The 14,793-nt window shown below is 39.4% G+C and overlaps 1 protein-coding gene across 5 annotated transcripts in view; it reads left to right on the forward strand.

The window, feature by feature from the left end:
• The first annotated feature begins 262 nt into the window (after positions 1-262).
• The window catches only part of STXBP5L (syntaxin binding protein 5L), a 184,445-nt gene continuing 169,914 nt past the window's right edge, over positions 263-14,793 (forward strand). For 2 of the 5 annotated variants that reach the window (XM_066175316.1, XM_066175318.1), the window contains exon 1: positions 264-1,485. In XM_066175316.1, coding sequence (XP_066031413.1) covers positions 1,294-1,485 — 192 coding nt within the window. In that variant the 5' untranslated portion in view covers positions 264-1,293. Of the gene's footprint in view, positions 1,486-14,793 lie in introns of all 5 variants that reach the window. The other 3 variants (XM_066175315.1, XM_066175317.1, XM_066175319.1) reach the window with 3 other exon arrangements.

Below are 14,793 nucleotides of genomic sequence, written 5' to 3' on the forward strand. Positions count from 1 at the left end.
CGCGCAGTCACCGCCCCTTGTGCCCTCTCCGCCAGTCACGTCCGGCCGGCTGACCGCAGCAGGGAACAGGCCCCGGCGGGAGCCTGTCAATCACTGCCGTTTCCCCGCCCGCCGCGGAGCCGGGAGCAGGGGGCGGGGCGCCGGCGCCGGCTGCGCTCTGGTGCGGCAGGCGGGGCCTGGCGGACGGGGGAGGGAGGCAGGGAGGGAGAGGAGGAGGAGGAGGAAGGGGGAGGAGGAGGAGCTGCGGCTGAAGCCGGCGGAGCTTTCAGTACCTCGGAGAACGGCTGCGAGCGCGCCGGGCGGGCAGGAGCCGCCACCGCCGCCCTCCGCTTCCCGCTCACCTGCCCCGCTCCGCTTCTCTCCCGCCCCTCCCCGCCCCGCGTCCCCCCGGCGCAGGAGGGAGCCCGGTCCCGCCGGAGCGGCTCCGGGGGGAGAGCACGGCAGCGGCACAGGCTCGGTGATCGGGACGGGCGGGGGGTCCGTCAGCGCAGGGACGGGACGGGTGGTCAGCCCGGGACAGCCGGACTGGCTTAGGGGGTCTCTCGCTGCCGTCGCTCCTCACGGAGCGGCGGTCGGGGCGGCGAGGAGAGCGAGGGGGCTCGCACTCCGCATCTCGCACCCCGCGTCTCGCACCCCGCCGTGGAGCCCGAGGGGAGAGAGAGGAACACCGAGTGCGGCAGCGGCTTGCCGGCATTTGCTGGGGTGGGCAGGGAACCAGAAACAGGAGTCGCACCAGCGGCTGGGAGCGGGGAATCTGCTCCTCGGAAACCTCGGGGGCAGAGATACCTCTGCCTCCAAGGGGTTTTGAGGGGAAGGGGAAATTGAATGTAGACGCATTTTGGTAGTTTTGCTGAAAAAATCAAGTGCCGAAGGCAGGTCTTAGGCAGATAAGGTAGAGGGATGGATCCCACTGTTTTGGATGCCGGCTTGAATTTTTTATTTACTTTTCTGTTTTGACCACTGCTAAATGTGGATTTTGTGAGTGAACCCGATGGCGGTTGTTCCATTGTTCCTTGTTTGAACGTAAATCTTAGTCCTGCTGCTTGTGGATTTTTTATTTATTTATTTATTATTTATTTATTTTTGGAAAGGACCTTTCCAGGTCTGACAAAATGAAGCCTTTGTATTTTTCAATCAATCATACCTAATATTGACATTCTGTTTGGTACAAGAGACTTAAAGTGCTGCCTCACTCAGAGGACCATTAAAGACTTTTTCGGTCGCTACATGTAGCTGAATGTGTTACGACACATCCTTTCTTCCCCCCCAAATCTTCCGAAAGATTTTTCCAAAATGAAGAAATTTAATTTTCGCAAAGTTTTGGATGGTTTAACTGCCGCATCCCCTGTTGGAAGCAGTGGCGGTGGCAGTGGAAGTGGGGCTGGTGGTGGCTCCGTGCACCCAGGAGGGACTGCGGGAGCTGCAGGGACACCCAGAGAGGAGATCCAGGAGACGCTCACTTCAGATTATTTTCAGATCTGTAAGGTAAAGGCTGTATTTTTTATTTTCTATAGAAATAATAAAAGCTATCCTGGGTTTGGGGTTTGGGGGGGGGGTAGTAATATGATACCAATAAGCGTTTTACTTGAGAACTGCAGTGGTTGTATAAGGACTTTGGAATGATAAGACAGAGATCCAGTGGATGCTTTTTTCTTCCTGCTGCAGAGTTGGGGTGGTCAGTAAATTCATAGAAATCTTGATTTCAACACTCAGGGCCGAATTCCAAGTTCACACTTGGACCCCAAACTGCTGACAGGATTGTGGACAGGAAAGCAAATCAAATGGTGTTAGTACCGATAATATGTACAAGTCATTAGAAATTGAAGATTGTATGCATCTACAGGAGGATTGTTGCCTCCTCATTCTTCTCATCCTCCCCACCTTTCCTTCTCTATTTTAAGAATAAGGCACAAGCTAGAAATAAAAGACAGTGCAGTTACTACTGAACCCAGGACTTAAATTCTTGGTGAGGAGCTGGATGTAGATTCAGGGTGGCTGTTTACCACTTGTACTGAAGTTTCTGATTGTGTGATAGCAAACTTGGTGGGACAGCATAAATACCAAAAGTTGCCAAATCTGTTCTGCTTTTTATGTGTTGGTCACCTTAAGTGGGAATTTTCTGTGAGTAGAAAGCATGAGATATTCCTGTATGTATTTTGGTTTATATCTGTTTCCTGCAACAAAGCTTTTAGTGGTGGTCTTAAATACTTGCAGCTGTAAAACAGTACAAACTATTTGGTACTTCTGATCAACTCTGGAATATGAAAATCCTACTTTTGTAATAAAGACAAAACAGGACAGGAGATTATGGTCTTCTACTATTACCTGTTAGTTTTGTGTGAATTCTGATGGCTTTACAAACAAAGTTTTGTTTGCTTATTTGTTTTGATTAGAAGCTTTAAAACCAGAATTTTTAATTAGTGCAATTTTCATTACCAGGAGTAAATGGACTCCACCTATTAAGTATACTTTGCTTTTATTAATCAGATACAAATTGATCTGAAATTTAGATTACAGTCAACTCCAGCACATCATTATTTTCTTTTTTTTGTTTTGGAAAGAAGAAAGAAATATAAACAACCAAGACAAGCTTATGAGACATTTTGTGCGTAGATCTGGTCCTTGTGAAACACACAGCTTCCCTGATCTCAGATACCATGTTTCTAATTCTGTTTGGCTTCCGGCTACAGCTGGTGTCAAAACTCTTGCAGACTTCAAGGGGAGAAGGATGAACCCCTACGGCTTAAAGACTCAGAGACCTTTAGACAGGTTCTACAAAATTCTAATTCTTTTTTTCTTACAGTTCTTTGCCATTCTGAACCACAACAGGTTCCGGCCTTTTGACTCAAATGATTCTGTAGTTTAACAGACAGTCAGTAACGAGTGCATTAGAATCATACCTTCTTTCCAGGCTTGGGTTTGACTACTTTTGCTTATGTACACAGTAATTTAGCATTTTGTGAAACTCCAGGTATTCAGTACAGGGATTTCCCATTTTTGTCACATCAGTAAAAGATAATACAAGCATTCAAGGTACGTTAAATATCAGTAGAAGGTCTGACATTTAAAGATTTCTAAGTAAAGCTAAAACTCAACACGGTTTTTCATGTTTAAGTCATGTGGTAGGGACAAAGATCTGTATTTAGTGAGATACATTCTTATTTCTTATTGCATATTTGTGAAAATAAGCAACATAAGATGAAACTTTTTCCCCCTTATCTCCGTTACTTCCCTTGTTTTCTTTGATATTACTTGAAGACAATTTGTGTTACGTCTTGATAGATCTACTTGGAATATGTGTAAAGGAATATGTCATTTGAAGAAGATTTCAGTAGCCAATATTTGCCTGTCTTAGCTCTCAGGTTAAAATGTTCTCAACAAAGTAAATATTTGCGTGTGAAACCTTTTGGTTGCTCGCAGCAGCACTTGCTTATGAATGCACGTTACTGCAGAAGCCTGCTGTACACAAAATACCGGCTTCCTTTTTCCAAGATACCAAAGGTATGCCGAAAGCAAACTTCCAAAACACTCGGTGATCATGTGCTCCTGACAGACACTCCGCAGTGTTTATTCCTCGGGCTGCACTCGAGCAGCTCTGTAGCGCTCCGGGAGCGTGTTCGAAGGCAGCCCCGGGAGCTGTTGCGGGGGAGCCGAGGGCAGCGGGGCCTGGCGCAGGCGCAGCTTCCCCCGCCCGCTCCGGGGGGCCACAGCCCGGCCAGAATTTGTACCTCAGTCGCTCTGGGTCGAATTAAAAACACACATGACCCGAATTCCGTCCTCCCCGAGCTTTTGTCGTGCAGCACTTCTGGTGTTTCAATTGGGTGTTTGCATGTGCAGTTACATAAGTTCCAGGGGCTGCATGTTCAAGGATCCGTGATCTGTGATCCTGCTGCGTGCAGAACTGAGCGAAGCTCACGGCGCTTTTGGTTTGTTATCTACAGGGTCGAGGCAGTCTGGGCTAACAGCCTGAGCAGCACCTCGGACTGGTTTTCCTTCCTTTGCTGATTGTAAAAGTCCTCATTTAAAAGTGAAACGTAAAAGCTGACTCACACTTAAGAATTAAAGGGCGTTTCCCTGCAGTTTTTTATGTAAATAAATTGCCTTTCTGAAGTTTGTGGGAGGTTTGCTTGACTGAAAACACAGATCCAATCCACTAGCAGAAGAGTGTTTTGAATGGTAGCACACCTGATTTCATTCGTAACACACCTGAAAGCCAGCTCTCCATTTTGTGGCATTTTTAGCTTGGTTATGACCAGAGTGTCTTTTTGAGTTACAGATCAGAGTTTAACAGAAGTAAACTGAATATTTTACGCCAAGATGTTCTCTATGAGTTACTTTTGACATTTATATTTAAATCATTTATGTGATCTTCTGTACTGAAAGAATGAAATATTCTTGAAACTATTACATATGAAATAGCTACGTCCTGTTTCAAGCACGATAAATTTATGTGTTGGTAGCTGTAATAATGAATCAGTGGCACCATTTTCAAAGTTCTCAAGCAATGTGAAATATTGTCATACCTATTTTGTGACAGCAGGAAGCTGAGGTACAGTTTAGGCTGCATCTAGGGGCTGCTCTTGGGATTTGGGTATCCAAGTGGAAATCATGAAAATTTTGATTATAGTTCACATTAGTTGAATTGAATGTGTGAGATAGCAGCATCATCCTAAAACTAGGCATGATCCAGGAGAATACGCTACTAAAGTCTGTGTTAATTTTAATTGGGATAGACCTATTTTCCTTGGGTTTGTTTCTTTGTATTTTCCCTCTATATATGTGTTGGTTTTTTCCTCTGGCAAGGATTTTTAGGCTCACCTGTGCTTGTCCAGACCATCTAGAAACTAAAATACGGCACTGGGGAGAGATCTGCTATTAATAAAGGGAGTGAGAAGTTCACAGTTAGGATGTTTTAAATCATTTGAGTAGAACTTTGAGCAGAGGGAACATAAAAGGAGAAAACAGTGATTTTATCACATTTGCAGAAGGTTGCTTGTTAGGGGATGACGCAGTTGGGAAAAACTGAATAAGAATGAAGATTTTTTTTTGTATGTGAAGTACTTGTTCCTCATGAAAATAAAGTCTCCCATGTAGAACTACTCAGGGTTTTCTTGGAGAACAACTGTAGAGTTGAATTGAATTTGTAGAGCATGAGGTTAATAACTTTGAACTCAAGACCTCAGTTAAGAGCACAGTAATGGTTGTACTTCACCAAGTATACAATTAATCTACTCTAACATGTTTTCTTTTGCTGTGGGCAGCAACTGGATACCCACAAAAAGGTCTAAGATCTGGCAATTTAATCTTCTCCAAGAATTGCTTCCCAAATGGTTACAGACTGCCCTTAAGCCCCAAAGCATGAGATTTCTTTTCTTTCCCAAACTGGTCTTCAGTGTTATTACTGGGTAGTCTTGCAATCCAGTAAACATCCTTTAACTCTTGCTGTATTGTTTATATTGATAGTGTAGTCATAGTTTCAGTATGTTCATTACCTAGTCTTTATGCAAAACCCATGGATGCCAGAACAGTTTTAGGCTTTTGTTAAAACTGAAATGGAATCCCATGGCCAATTGCAATTGTGCCTTCCTAATCTTGCTTATGTTTTGCAGAAACAGGCCTTCAAGATACAGTCAATGAGTAGCCAAGTTAAATATCTTAATTATCTGGATTTCCTATCAGGTTGTCTTAAATTTTAAATCCCAGAGGTTATAGATGGTAATACCTTCTTTTGTCAACCTATGAAAATAAACATTTAATCCTTCTGACAACAGCCAAGTAGGTATTTTAACTGCAAATGCAACATGACACTATAGTTCAGTGACAACGGAGAGAAGATGAATTTTGGAATGGCAATTTGAGCACAACGCTGCAGGAGCACATTTTTGGTTATGAAGAATAAAAACAAAAAATCCTTGTTATAAGCTATCCACAGTGTCTTAGTCAGTTTGAGCTGTTTGGTTAATCCGTCTTATTTCCTTGCTAAGATCATACAGGAACAAAAATTAAAATGTTTGTAAAGTGCTACGTTTCCATGAAAAACCATTTTAAATTTAGTACGAACTCTTACTTGTAAGTTCTCAGAGTTCATTTAATACTTAAATGGTAAATAAGATAATGTTGGGAAGGTTTTTTTTTTCCATATACCAGAGTTTGGATCTTATGATGCAGAACCCTATTCTGTTTAAAACTGCAGAGTCATAAATGACATTTCTAAATTAGATTATAGTAATTTCATGAAATTTGTGATAAGCATAATGCATTCTCCTTTTTTAGTGTTTGTATTAATTAGAAATAGGATTTATCCATGGGAAAAGGCATAGCATATTAAAAGCTTCTTTTGAAAGAATTTTGAAGATTTTAAGGTACCTTTAGTAGTATAACTGGATTCACTTGTTTGGGGTTTTTGTGCAAATCTCTCTCTTTTTGCATAATTAATCCTAAATGAAGTAATGCACACCCTTCATGGCCAACACATGCAATTACATCTTCAAATTATTTCCAGACTTTAAGGTTGCTGAATAAAGCACTCAAGAAGTTCCACATTTCTTAAATAACTTTGTTTGCACAGACAACTTTTATTTACATGATCCCGTATTTCTTCTGTAGGTTTCACTTAGCAGAACAAATAGTGTTTGCTCATAGGAAAGTACTTCAATATTTCTTTGCATACTTAAAACTCAGAACATGCCTGAATATTAAGTTCCCCATGGACTTTTCCAACAGAAGTGCTCACCACTGTAGTTCTGAATGCTTTATAAACATTAATGAATTGACCTTCATAATATTTCTGTGAGATGGAATTTATATTATCCCTGCAGTATAGATGCCACAGAAAATCCAAAAGGTTCAGGGTCCACTGTTTTGAGTCTCCAGCTTGACCTGCTTTGCATCTATTTTTCTTTTAGCATATTTAACTTATCCCACATCTTCCCACTGAGCTTCACATTGTTTTCACATTCTGTTGCACATATTCTGCACAGCTGCAGAGTGGTCTTTAAGTTAGTTGTTCCATTTATATGCCCACCTTAGATAGCCAGAATGACTCTGAATTTCCTTTCTGTCTCAAATGACTACCGATGGAAATCTGGCTCCACTGCACTATGACAGAAAAAGGTAATATAATTAATCCCTACAAGAGGAGAACAAATCCATACTGCATAGATTAACTTATTTCATGTTGGGTTTTTGTTTGTTTGTTTTGGTTGTTTTTTTTTTTTTTGCTTTTTATAGTTGACCTTGCATTTTTAACAATATAAGGACATAGAATAACCTAAATTGGAAGGGATCCTTGAGGATCGCTAAGTTCAACTCTTGATTTCACTAAGGGAAACCTAAAGGTTAAGATATTTGCTCTAATTTTGTGTGCCATTTCAAGTGGGGTGCTTTTTTTTTGGTTGTTGGTTTGGGAGATTTTGGGGTTTTTTTCTTAATCCATGGGATCATAGATGTTGGAAGCTCATCTAGTCTCAACCCCACTGCCATGGGCACAGACACTTCCCATTTGACCAGACTGCTCAAAGCACCATCCAACCTTGAACACTTTTAAGAATGGGGCATCAAGTTTTTCTGGGCAACTTGTGCCAGTGCCTCACCACCCTCATAGTAAAGAATCCTTTCCCCAATATCTAATCTGAATCTGATCTCTTTTAGTTTGAAGCCATTGCCCCTTGTCCCATCACTGCATGCCAATAAAAACTCCCTCTCCAGCTTTATTTTAGCCCCCTTTAGGCACTGGAAGGTGCTATAAGGTGTCCCTGGAGCCTCCTCCAGGCTGAACAACTCCAACTGTAGTGGGAACACTGGCTGTATTATTCCTCACCTGTGGGTCACCAGGTAGTTAATGAGAATTTTTCTCACTATTGCAGTGGGAAAAGCAATTTTTAATCTCATGTAGGAGGATGGAGGAAATTCAGCCTGGTTGACTCGCAGTGTTCTGATTGAGGAGCTGTCACATAAAAAGTTGGTTGCATAAGCAACTTTGCCCCCAACTTACTTTTGAAAGAAAAATACTTACACTTAATTTTTTAAAGAAATGACCAAGAAATTACTTAAGAGTTTTGCGACTAAAAATATGAAGGTTTTTTTTCCAGATGGAAATGCATATTTTGTGTAAAACATGCAGCTGTCCTCAGTGGAGCTGGACTAAATCCAAGACAGACCCCATTCTCACTTTGTTTAGATGAATATCCAGTCATATCTGCTTCCTATTCTGAGACATCTAACATTCCCTGGTGTATGATTTCTGCTCGAAATACTTTTTGAAGTCTGTGTGAAAATACTGTGGAAAGTTAGTGTGTTCACTTTATAAACCAAGAAAAGGAAGCAGTAGAGAGTGAACTAGTACACTTTCCTAAACTACATGAATATAGTGTGCCTGTTGGCTATTTTAAGGAAAAAAGTTCTCATAAAAGTAGCTTATGGGGTATATTAATTTGTCACAATGTCTGTTAGAATCATTATAGGGGAAGATTAGAGGACCGTAGGGTTAGAAATACAAGTAATGTGCGTCTGTGAAGAGGAGAGAAAGCAATATTATTAGGTACAGATGGCTGGCAAGTATGCTCAAATGTAATAAGATGTTATCTTTGTACAGTGCTGGGTCCATTCCTAACAGATCACCAGCAAAGACTGTGTATGATAAAAAGTACTAGAGACAATCTGTCACCTGTAGCTAGGGCCAAAGTCTGAGGAGGTGCACTCTCAATGGTTCCTTTGAAGTTAAGTTGTATATAGTACTGAAAAAAAACCTCAGTATTCAAGGCCTTGAGTTGATGGATTCATGGACTCAGAAGGAGCCTTACTGAATTCTCTGGTGTACATAAGTAGATGCATGTGTGTGTGGTAGTATGTAATTTTGCAGAATTTGAATCCAATAAACTAAAAATAATTGCTTCTATTTCATTTAAAAATCTGTTATGTAAGAGTGCTGTGAGGTCAGACACTCAGAAGTCAGGTCCCTTATTCAGCTAGGATCCAGTTATGTCTATATGTGAGGCAATCTTGTCTTTAATGCATCTTTTTATTTTCTTAAAGTGTCTGCTTTTATTTTGTTCCTGTCCTCCCTCACAGTATACAACAGTGATCAATATACAACATGTGAGGAGAATGAATGCTATTCAGTTTGTGTTCTTTGCAACAGCTCCTGTGAGAAGATCTCTGTGTTATCCACTGGGCATCACCATAATAGTAAATAATAATAAATTAATGAATGCTCGTCTCTGCTTTGTTCATCCTGTTCCCTCTCTTGTATCCCTTCAGGGTGGAGATGTGCTCTCAGTTACAGCTGTCCATCATCACTTGTGTTACGGATACATTCCATTGTAGCTGTGGATAAAACTTAATTTTACTGAGCCCACAGATCCCTGCTTAATTCATTGTTTGTCCCTACATATATTTTGAAATACTCCCTGAATGAAGCAAAGGCAGGAGAAGTGGCCTGTGGTTATGTAAACAGAGATCTGATTCTCATGATCCTTGGCTCTGCTGTCTACATTTGTGTCTGTGAGCTTGGTACCTTCATAGGCAGTGCAGAGGGGGACAGTGATGTACAAGATCTGCTGGATTTCACTGCTGTGAGAGGGTAAAGGCCTGCCACAAAATACCTGCATTTCATCTGGAATATATCTTCACTCTGTGTGAGGTGACATGCTGGCCATTATTTTCAGGTTAAATTCTCAACTCAACATCAGAAAAGAAAAAAAATCTTCAAGTTGCATACGACATGTATACAGAAAGAAGGTAGAAGATTAATTATGAATTAGTATTAAATAGTAAACAATGTTGTGAATGCTAGTAATGAAATCTGGTAATAGCATTTGTATACAAGAATGCCAAATTACATTGCAGAACAGATTTTCACAGGAATAAACCAATACTGCAGATTATCTCTGTATCAAACTAGAGTTTAAACACTCTGTTTCTCTAGCTTCCTCCCCTGCCATTCCCCAACCCAAACCCCACCCCCCCTTTCAAGAACTTTATCACAGCAGTAACATTTTTTTCAGTCCTTAGTATGGCTGATTTTTTAAAAAAATCTAAAATATTTTGAAAGCAGCAACCAAAGCATTTGTTTCAGAACAGAAACCACAATCAGCCAGAACAGAACGTAATTAATCCAAAGTAGTGAAGTTTCAGAAAATCCAAAAATGGGAAGTCATGCAAAATTAATTAGAATTATTGTTGTGTTGATCTGATGTAAACTTTATAAGAACAGTTTTGTTTTTGTTTAATTTCTCATTAATGTTACAAAATTATCTTATTCTTTGTATCCGCAGTCATAGTGTAGACAAAAATATTTTCCTTTCAGGGCTATCAGATAAGTTGAAGGATTTTACAATTCTTGTATGTGTCCCTAAAGCAGATCTCCATCAGGCAGATGATATTCTAAACCAGCCTGTCTCAAGCGGTAGAGTAATACAGTTAAATGATGCAATGACAAAATCAATGGAACTGCTATTTGAATTACTTTGATTATAAAGATTTTCCATTTGCACTGAAGTCTTGCTTAAGTAGGTAGGCCAAAATGAACGTTGCAATCAGTAGTTTGGGGTTGGGTGGTTTTTTTAAAATTCTACATTAAAGACAAGAGTAGATACAGTTTTGTGGACGATCAAGACATTTCTCCATATGCTGGTGCCCTATTTCTTCTTGCCAGTTTAAATTGCAGTGGTGGGAAATACTTTACACCATATTCACTGTACAGTGGGTGCAAGTCCTTCGTTGTGGTCTCATTTTTTCTTCTCTTTTTTGTATATTTGCCTGAGGTTTATTGTGTTTTTTGTTTGGTTGGGGTTTTTTTTGTTGTTTTTGTTTTTTTTGTTTGTTTGTTGTTTCTTTTTGGACTTGGGACCCAAGTTCTTTTAGAAAGAAAAGTAAGGAAAGAGATAAAAGAATTTTGCATACATTGTTCTCCCTTGGACCTGGGATTTCTCCAAAGGGCATAACGCCTCCCTTGGGATGGTTATACTAATGTTATTATCCAGTAACTTATAATGCTGTAACTCAGTGCTGTGGTGGATGTGGCAGGGTGGTGTAGTTGCCAAGCAGTTGCTTGGCCATAGCTACACCGATTTAAATAGATCCAGAAAGTGATGTTAAAATTCAACCCCTTTAGCTTTGGGCAGGAGGGGTTGGACCAGACAGTCTGCAGAGTTCCCTTCCAACCTCACCTGAGCTGGGGAAAATAAAGCTTATGGATCGACATAATTCTATTTATTTGTGGATTTTCCTGTCTAAATTATATTAATTTTATATTTTTGATACACTATAGTGTATTTCAAAGGACAAGCATGAGCAGAATGCTTTTTGAAATTCAGGAGGCCTTATTTTTCCCCTGTGGTTTGCTTAGCTTGGCTCTTTGTATCCATGTGAATCACATCTAAATAGGACCATCCTTATTTAATAGTCTTTAACATCAAGTTTGCAGAACTGAAAATGACAGTGGAAAAACACATCTCTGAAGTATCTGCAGAGGTCTTTGTTACAGAAAAAAAAATTCATATATTCATTGTACAAAAATGTATAATATTTAAGTCAGTTAATTTCAAATACTCTAAAATCTCTCCTATTTTTCATAGAATTATCAGTGTGTAATATTTGTGAAACTAAACATTTAAAATTCAGGCTGTAGTTGAAGTCTGCTTCATGTCCAGGGCAGCTACAAAATTCTACCATAGCTAATTAAGTGACCTTTTATAACAAAGTAAGTTCCATAATTTAAAAATTAAACAATAAAACAAATTTGCCTACTGCTAAAAGTAATATTCTTCTATGCCAGCAGTTTTTGTAGGGAAATATTATGAAATTCTGCTTGTTTCTTATACCTATCTTTTCTTCCTGCCCCAATATTTCTATTTCAGTAACGCTTCTCTTTTGTGCCCATATTTTCCATGTTTTTTTCTTTACTGTATTTTTCTCCACCAATACTGATCTCCTTTTTCCTTCTCTCTGTTTCACTGCTACTGGCGAGGATAATAAGCTTCTAAGAAATAGCCTGCTGAGACAAACCCATGGTCCATATCTCCCAGCAGTCAGTCTCTGACAGTGGCAGAGGAATTGTCACTTAGGGAGGGTAATAAGTTACATCACTTTCTGCAGTCCATTCCCTTTCCAATCTCCCATCATTCACCATCGCTGGATTTGATATGTCAGAGGGCGTATCTTTATCTGGTCCTTTTAAGATCCATTTATTAATCATGTCAATGAATTAGTCCCATTTCCCCCCCCCCCTTTTTTAAACTAATCTTTAATTTCCTTTGAATGCCTCCATGGCTTTGCCAAATGCCTCCATGGCTTTGCCAAATTTGTTTAGCTTACCCACTCACTTGTTTATGTAATTCTTAGTCCTATCCCCCCACATACAGCTCTCAAGTAATGGGCTCACACAGGTTTTCTGTAGTAGCAGAATGATGCCCTCTGTGTTAGTCCTTCCTGTGTTCTTCCTCATGATGTCCAATATTACTTGGGTTTTTGGGGTTGCCGTTGAACATTAAACCAAATATTTCGGAGGAATAACAGCCATGCCCAAAAATTACTTTGCTGACTTGCAAATGCTAGTTCCAAATTCAGCATTGTGCAGCTCGAGTTAAGATTTTTTTTTCTTCTAGATATCTTGCATCTATCCACACTGAAGCTCATTTATCAACTTCTTGCCCACTTAAGTCACTCTAATGAAGTCTTTCAGGAGCTGGTCACCGGTAGTACTGAATTTCACTATCCAAAGGAGATTGCTATTAGCTGTGATCTCAGAGACTTCAGGGTTCATTACCTTTTATAGGTTATTAAAGGAAATGAATAAAATTGGTCCAAGCATGGAGAACTCTCCTTGTGAATTTTCTTCATGGTAAAAAATCCATAAAACTCTGTCCTTTGTTTTCTGTGACCTAACCAGCTTTCAGTCCACAAAGAAATTTCTTCAGTCCCATGACACTTCTGTTTCTCTGATAACATTGCTGTGGAATGTTATTAGAAGGCTTTTGAAAAACTTATGTGTATTCATATCCCCTTTATTTACTTGCATGCTGACAGCTTCATAGAATTAGAGGGAACTAGTCAGACATGATTTCCCATTGAAGAAACTCTGCTGACTTCTGCAAAAAGCTTTATCTGTGTGCTCTGTTAGTCTTTCTTTTACCGTCTTGTCAGGGACAGCAATCAGCTTTCCCAGTCTACAGGTCCAGAGTCCCTTTTGTAAATGGCTTTTTCCAGATGACTCTTTCTAGCTTTACACCACAGAAAAGAACTATCTGCATATCTTTATCTAAGAAAAGAGAAAAAAAATGCTCAGAAGCCCTGGTTCCTATTAGAGGTTGAGAGCTAGATGGAATCAATAACTTGGGTTTGAAAAGTTGTAGCTAAGCTGTGATTTTTACAAAAAGTATTCCTTTGAAAAATGAAAATTTAACTTATAAAAAATTTATCTCTCCTGTGTTGTTTACTTTGGTTGGAAGCCTGCTGATGCCTTGTCCTCTTTTCATTTTTCATGAGAAGGGATCAGTCTTACCGATCAGAGGTTACAGACACAGCCATAAATGAGTGATGTCACGGTCTAGTAGTGATGTAATACATGGCAGCTCATTTGTATATGCGCTCACTTTTATCACTACAGTCTTGGAGCACCACAATACTAAAAATAGTATTGAAGTGGTGAAAATGCTGTCATCATCGACTACTTTAATTTTCTACATAGCTGAGCAAGAGGCTGGAGAGGTTTCAGTCAACACTTCATCCTCTTCTCTGTAAGCCAATCAATTATTCTTCAATGACATTTTTGCATGTGACGTGTTGGTGACAATTTGGAAGTAGACTCTACATACTGAGCCACAGGTTTAGACTATGTAATTAAATTTTAGCAAATGTACATATTCACAAACTTTATTTACCTAAGTGAATCACTTCTGCTGTCAGATGTTAAATGAAACAGGGTATCTGTAAAATATTAGTAGAGAAGTTAAAAAATCTAAGTTTATGCAAATTGTCAGAAACATTTTTTACTATAAACCCTATTTATTAGTTGATACAGTTTAAAATTTGATCTAGTTCTGTGTTTTCTGGAGCTATTTAGAGAATGTTATAATCACTTTTATTAAAAAGGTGTCTTTGAAGTCTGATATAAACTACCACAGAATAAAAGATGAAAAAATTCTTATACTGTAGAATTGCATTATGCACCATGTGAATAATTATACTGGATATTGTATATTAGTACTAGTGCATTTATTTTTCAGTTAATGAAATATATCATGGTGTCTTAGACTGAAAAAGACCATTATGTTCTGTACAGGATATTAAAATGTTCATTGTAGATTACTAGCAAGCCCGAATAATCGATTTCCTATATTAATTTAGGTAAATTGTTTGTATAAAGATTACTTTAATGATATGTTCATGCAATTCACTGCTTTAAATGATTTAAAGAGAATTTAAGAGAAAATAACTGAGCTAAACACAGATTTATGCTGAAATTGTATCTGCATTTGTAATTGTTCTATTTCAAGTAAATTATTTTGCATATTGCACGGAAATGGTATGTCCTAGGGAGCACAGACTGCCTCTAGAGACAGCAGGCCCAAAAAGGAGACATAAAAGGAAGCTGGATAATGTGGAGAAAAGCAGTCCTGGCTCCATCTGCTGTCTGGTTTTTTTTCTCTCCCTTTTTTTTTTTCCTTGGCGACTTCTTTCTTGGGGTATTTGGGGTAGTTAGGCCCCCCTATATTTCTTTGAACACAGAATGATTTTTAACCATCCTTCTGCTTTTGCCTGCTATTGACCTCAACTACTTCATTTTTTGTTTCT

Source organism: Chamaea fasciata, unplaced genomic scaffold, assembly GCF_029207755.1.
Source record: "Chamaea fasciata isolate MVZ Bird 193981 ecotype frontalis unplaced genomic scaffold, bChaFas1.0.hap1 SCAF_2, whole genome shotgun sequence".
Taxonomy (NCBI): Eukaryota; Metazoa; Chordata; class Aves; order Passeriformes; family Sylviidae; genus Chamaea; species Chamaea fasciata.